This window comes from Piliocolobus tephrosceles, chromosome 6 (genome assembly GCF_002776525.5).
Source record: "Piliocolobus tephrosceles isolate RC106 chromosome 6, ASM277652v3, whole genome shotgun sequence".
In the NCBI taxonomy this organism is placed as follows: domain Eukaryota; kingdom Metazoa; phylum Chordata; class Mammalia; order Primates; family Cercopithecidae; genus Piliocolobus; species Piliocolobus tephrosceles.
In genome coordinates, this window is record NC_045439.1 from 56851775 (window position 1) to 56858888 (window position 7114).

General features: G+C 34.3%; 1 protein-coding gene across 7 annotated transcripts in view; it reads left to right on the forward strand.

The window, feature by feature from the left end:
• The window catches only part of MAP4K5 (mitogen-activated protein kinase kinase kinase kinase 5), a 106786-nt gene that overhangs the window by 55460 nt on the left and 44212 nt on the right, over positions 1–7114 (forward strand). For all 7 annotated transcript variants that reach the window (XR_002733738.3, XM_023222594.2, XM_023222593.3 and 4 more), the window contains 3 exons: positions 2230–2361; positions 4375–4437; positions 6885–6966. Coding sequence is in view for 6 of the 7 variants with exons in the window: in XM_023222594.2 (XP_023078362.1) it covers positions 2230–2361; positions 4375–4437; positions 6885–6966 (277 nt within the window). In the remaining variant the exon portion in view is untranslated. The remainder of the gene's footprint in view (positions 1–2229; positions 2362–4374; positions 4438–6884; positions 6967–7114) is intronic.

Sequence of the window (7114 nt, forward strand, 5' to 3'; positions counted from 1 at the left end):
TATTCTCAGTATTTCCGCATCTAGTAATTTATTAGAGAGGCATACAGATTTATATATGATAAGCTTTATCACACTATTTTAATGATAAAACTTGAGGGAAAATAATATACAACAGGAATTAGTTAAGGGAATTACATTTTTTCAGTTCAGTGGAATAATATGCTACTGCTCATGATATGTTGTTTATTTTAAAAAGCAAGACTCCAAGTAGTATATGCAATGTGATACCATTTTATAAAAGGGGTGTGTGTGTGTGTGTGTGTGTGTGTGTGTGTAAAAATCATGGATGAAAATATGTGAAACAGGAACTCTTTTTGAGTGGGATCATGCTTTACTTGTTTTCTTCCATATTTTTTCATATATTCCAAATTCTTTTCAGTCAACACATATCACTTTAACAGGAAAAAAAGCCTCAATAAGTATCAGTTAAATAAAAGTTAAATGAAGATATAGGTGAGTTAGATAACCTATAGGATTTCCTTCGTCACATCAGAGTCCCTCACTCTCTATGACTATCCTTTTTGTGAATACTCTTCTAGTCTAAATTGTCTATTTTTTGTACCCTGACTGTATCAGGTGAAATACTACTACTTTAGCTTTCTTTACTGCTTCCCTAAGTTACCCTTTTTCTGTGTTTATCTTAAGGTCTCCCCATTCTTAAGAGGGCCACGCTTCTACCTTTCTATACCTATGGCCAACTGATTGAATACAGTTTCCCCCTGAGCCAGGAAGTACAGTAGTCATAGTCAACTTGACATTCTGGTTAGCCACCACCACTAACTGATTCCAGTGGGTAGGGGAGATGAATCCTGTTTGCTTTCTCTGGGCTCCACCTCAGCCTCTTTCCTCTGTGAAACTTGCCTTCAGTTATCTCGCTCCATGGTGATTGTTTACTTCTCCTTACTCCTATATCCATTATTATGTATGTAGCACTTGCATATAGTACACATCTACATGTTCACATTTTTAGTATACATACTTTATATCTTAACCACACTTAATTTGAGAGACAGTGTGTTAATATAACATTTTGTAGCCTAAGTACATATAAAAGCAACTTGTCCCTTGTGGATATTTAATTCAAATTAATCGAAGTTAAGTTAGTAAACATTTGAAAAGATAAAAGAATATTACCCCTGAACAGTATTATCTATATTGTATAACTTCAGATGCCTTCTACAGTACTGATTCCCAAACATATAACTCCGCCTTCAGTCTTCTGTATATTCAACAGTTGTTCAATAATAGCTCTATTTCAATATCCACAAGCATTTCCTCCTCAGATCTATATCTTAAGTTAACCCCTTTCATTCTGTTCCCTCTGCTACTGCCTTTGAAAAGTTCTTGGGGGTTTTTTTTCCTTGTATATTTGAAACAGACTTCTAACATATCTGCCTGACTGGTTTCACCTGATTTCACACTATCCTTCATCTTGCCATGAAGTTTTAGATTGTTTGCCCTTGTAATTAAATCTTTCACTGGGTCCCATCATTTTCATGATAAAGTCTAACCTTTTTTGTATAATCAGTAGATGATTTATAATCTAGCCTCTACTTCTGAGGTTTCTTTTCCAAATACTTTCTAGACTTTCTCAAACCATGTGTTACTTCCTGTCCATTACAGACTTATTTGTAAAATAAGATAAAAATGAATGTATGCATTTGGACAAGCATAAATGCTTACTGTCCATTTCTGTATTTACTACAGACTGGTAGCCAGCAATGTATGGCCCCTTATCAGTTTGCAGGTGATACATTGAGCACTGTCCTGTCAGCTTTCCTGGTCTCCCTAAATTTTTACTCGTTTCCTCTCACTGAAATGTCCAGGCTCCCCACCTTACTTAGAAGTCTCACCTCCTTTGGGAACTTTTCTTTGACTTTCACAAGGGATTTAAGTATTCTTTTTCTTTTTGCATGTTATATAACAAGATTCACAAAAACAGAAACTAAACTAAAACAAGATTTTTTCCTTAGAACATAAACATTCAGAGGACGGCATTCAAGATTCTTAATTAGTTTTAAAAGTGTGTGTGTGTGTGTGTGTGTGTGTGTGTGTGTGTGTGTGTGTGTGTGAAATAGAGATTTAAGCCTTTACTTAGTAATGTTTCTTCTTTCCTGGTAAACGCCTCTCAGCCTCCTTCCCTCCAACAAGCCTAGTGATTATAATGGGAAGTAACAGATTCAGATCAATATTTAACAACAAAAATGTTGTATTCATTGATTCTTCTAGGATGGCCCCAGAAGTTGCAGCAGTAGAGAAGAATGGTGGCTACAACCAACTCTGTGATATCTGGGCAGTAGGAATAACAGCAATTGAACTTGGAGAACTTCAACCACCTATGTTTGATCTCCACCCAATGAGGTGTTCTCATTATTTATAATTATCCAGTTATTGATCAAGTCTATGGGGAAAGTGAAATGCTGATAACTCAGCATCAAGCTCATTTTTAAGAATGAAAAATAGTAAAGGTCTTGTAAGGGATTTAGGGATAATCTCATCCAAAACCTATTGTGGGCTAGTCCGAAGATAGTTATCTCAATTCATTTTTCACAATTACAGATCAAGCTCCTTGTTCTGCTCTTCTTCTCCTTCTCACTACTGTACTTGACTAGTCTTTAAAATAAATAAATGAAACCTGTCTTGTATTGCTGCTCCTAAAACAACATAAGAGTAAATTGTCCATACTGTTTGAAGCTTTTCCATAAAACAAATTTCCCTTAATAATCACACTAGGATATGACAGTTAACATTATTTTAAGACTTTTTGAGACTTCCTGTTCATTCTTTTATCAATTCATTTTTTTTTTTTTGTCCTATGTGGAATTATAAGTAAATGATAGAATGCAGATGAGACTTTTCTAGTTATATTTGATTTTGTTTCTTTTTATTTTGTCCAGGAATAATGAAGAGGTATCTGTGCTGAATATAATTATCATTTACATTCTAGGATGTATTGTCTCAGAAATAAATATTTGAGGGCTTCTGAAAAGTTTTTTGATACTTTGAACGAAAAGATAGATTAGGCTAAAATTGACACTTTGAAAGTAAATGATATGAAGCTAAAAAAAAAAATTAACAGAATGGTGAAAGTGTTTTGCTAACGTAATCGGCAACTGATTAATGTATACTATATAAGGAAATCATTCAAAGACTACAAGCAAAAGATAGATTAAGGTTTATGAGCAAGTACCAGATATGGGAATCTATTTGACCTCATAAGCAGCTAAAGATAATACATACTAAAAGATACCTACTTTTAGCTAGAATGCTGATAAGTACAGACCTTTTGGAAAATACTTTGATGTTATTTGTTAAGGACAATACAAATGTTTCAGTGATTCCACTGTTTAGGGGATTATACTTCAGAAATAATCTAAGAAAATGCTAAGAATTATGCATTTCAAGATAACAAGAGAAAAAATCTAAATATGTAGTAGTTGGTCAATTGCTAATCTAATTATTTAACAGTTAAGGGGAGCCGTTACATATATATGAACCAAAGCAAAATGGAAAATTGATTATTAGTGAAAAAAATTATAAATACTAATGTAAATACAATGTAATTGGTAAGCATTTAGATAAAGACTGAAAACATTAGAAACATTTTTTTTTAAAGATCAGAAAATTTTAAATAATAGAATGATGGGAATATAGATTTTTTAAAATCTTTCCTTTGAATCATTTAATTTTTAAAAAGGAAAAATGTATTTGTTATACTAAAAGAGAATAAGGAATTTGCTTAGAAACCTGGGATTTTTGTAGGAAATGCTGAAATAGAGCATTTTAGAACTACTACTTAAATCCTCTATCATACTACCCCCATAGCCCACAAGAAAATGGGTCACACGTGAGTTTATAGACAAAGTTCTCTTGTAGATTGGTTTATGTATTTAATATACCAAGAGAATATGGGAAACCATTGTCCAAAAAAGGAAAACAATCAGGAAATGGATATAATTTGCCTGTACATCCAAAATAAATATGGAGGCCAGTCTTTGGTTAAATATGCAACCTAATGTTAGGGGAACATGTCATCTCTATGTATTAGATAATTATATACAATTATATAGACATGTGCTTAAGATATAATACGGGTTACATATGTAACAGTATAGTAAGAAAATGCTTTTCCAGTATTTGATAGGTTTGCTTTGTGAATAAGGGCTTGTTGGAAATTTAAAAATCTTCCCTGTAGTCAAGAGAAATTTTTTGTAGGCTTATAAAATATTAAAAATTTAATTTCTATATCCCATAGTAGTTTTTATCATTGCCCACTTATGTGGTAGTCTTGTATAAATTCATTACAGAGTATTCATTCTAATTGTTAGATGTAGTAATTTTGATATTGTTCTTTAACTATAATTTTTATTTCAGGGCTCTCTTCTTAATGTCAAAAAGTAATTTTCAGCCTCCAAAACTAAAGGACAAAACAAAATGGTGAGTTAAAGAATATATAGTTTTATAGAATTTTATAATCGAAAGGAGTATAGATTCAGTTCCCATATTTTATAGATGATTAAACAGAAGTCCATAGACATTAAGCAGTTTTCTCAAAGCTACACAGCTGATTTGCTTGCAGACTTATGGCAAGGATCTAGATTTATTTTCTGGTATTTCTTTTTTTTTTTTCTTTGAGACAGGATTTTGCTGTGTTATCCAGGCTGTAGTGTAGTGTCATGATCATAGCTCACTGCAACCTCAAACTCCTGGGCTCAAGAGATCCTCCCTCCTTTGCCTCCTGAGTAGCAGGGACTATAGGATGTGCCACCACACCTGGCTAAGTTTTGTTTGTTTGTTGTAGAGACAGGGTCTCACTATGTTGCCCAGGCTGGTCTCAAACTCCTGGCCTCAAGGGATCCTCCCACTTCAGCCTCCAAAAGTACTAGGATTACAGGTGTGAGCTACTGTGCCCAACCCAGTGTTTCTTTATTTCTTTTTTTTTTTTTTTTTGGAGACAGTGTCTCTATCACCAGGCTGTAGTACAGTGGCACAATCTCGGCTCAATGCAACCTCTGCCTCTTGGGTTCAAGCGATTCTCCTGTCTCGGCCTCCCAAGTAGCTGGGACTATAGGCACATGCCACCACACCCAGCTGATTTTTGTATTTTTAGTAGAGATGGGTTTTCACCATGTTGACCCAGATGGTCTCGATCTCTTGACCCCGTAATCCACCCACCTCAGCCTCCCAAAGTGCTGGGATTACAGGTATGGGCCACCTCACCCGGCCCAGTGTTCTTTATAATCCAATATTCTCATAAAATTCAATACTTTTCTTAGCTCTTTGGCAGATTGGGTGAGAAGTGTGGTGAGGAAAGAATTAGAAGTGAATACATGAAGATTTTGAAGAATCATCTATTTTTGCCCTGTATTCCTTTACTTCCATTAATTTCACATTGACTTTCATGGAAGGTGATATGAAAAGGGTTCCCAGATACCACGACACTTAAAATCAATCTCTGTTGGTTTTTCCCTCTCTTCCTTCTGTAATACTCAAAAAGATTATTTCTTATTTTCATCTTGATCTCTTCTTTCTCTTACAAAGTAAAGCAGTTTACCTATCTTTATAGTCCAAAAAGATGTCATCAATTGGTTAATACAAATTAAAGATTGTTTTTTTGGTAATATCTTACCCATACATTTAATAAAAGAAGCCGTGCAAGTAAGTTTCTGAATTCTGAAATTCTGAAATTCTTTATCTAGATTACATGGATCTTTGAGGATCTGTGAGCCCCCAAAATTCTGTATGTATATCCATTTTTCTGAGAAGACAGTCCATAGCTTATTTCAGCTTATTTCTAAGAGGCCCCTCCCCTCAAACAGGATCTCAACCACTGCTTTATGTTTCAGTAGTCTGTCTTAGTATAGTTTTATTTAGGACTCAAGCCATTCTGGGGATGATGACAGGAAAGAACGGCAAATCACACTGTGTAGAGAAAGGAGTTTATGTTCTGCTACTAACAGTATTGACACTGGGTCCTTCCTATTCTCTGTTGCCCTAAGTTCCTAGACATCTGGAACTGAATGGTTTTATGGCAGAAATGACTGATACTCATTCTGGAATGAATGACTGTTTGCTATAAATGCTAAATTCACAGTCAGATTTCAGAGCAGTTGTTACCACTGGACAATCTTTGCCAGTCCCGATACTGTCTGACTCCATGTTATCTCTGTCACAAGCCATCAAATGTGATGTAGTGATTTGATTTCTCTGCAGAGAACTGCTGTGTGGTTGTTGTCATTGCTGATAAATATGATTATTTCATCCCTTTAGTTCTTGTCCATTCTCTCCAGTGGAATCTTGGCAGTGGTAGAAATACCTTTTTGTGTCATTTATCAATAATCAAAATGTGATACCTTTAATTTATGTCTTCTCCCTTTCCCCACTTCATCAGTGAAGGTGGCCAAAAACCCTTCTGGTTGCTAAAATTGCCCCCTCCTCTTTGCCTTTTTTTCTAAGAAATTAATTAGCCTCTTTGGGATTTAAATAGTCTCTTATATTACCCCGTGCCTACCTTTTGTGCCATCCAACTCTTTTGGTATAGCACAACATTTGCATACTAGGTAAATTATGCAATGAGAAGAGGACATTTTGACTCCTAAGTAGTACCTAGAAAAGAAGGTCATATATAAATGACACAGCCTATCCATTTCTGATTGTTAGTATAATTTTTGTGGTTGTATATTACTGTTCTATTACTTAATCGTATTTTATTTAAAAGACAAAACTGACACAGATGTTTCCAAGGAATATATTATACTTTAACTAAGTGACCCAATAAAAAAATCATGGTGTTTTAGACTTACTAACTGTTCCTAAGTTAATGTTATTTACTAACACCAAAATGTAGTAGTGAAATATTTTTGTACATCTCTTTTTATTTGAAGGTCATCAACATTCCATAATTTTGTCAAAATAGCACTAACCAAAAACCCCAAAAAAAGACCAACTGCTGAAAGACTTCTGACTGTAAGTCATTGAAATTACAAGGGGATTTCCTATAGTCGTAAATTAGACATATCAGTAGAACAAAAGTATTTAGGTTTTTAATATAAAAGTGTTAGCAATCTCTTACAGCAGGGGTCAGCAAACTTTCTGTTTTTTTTTTTTTTTTTTT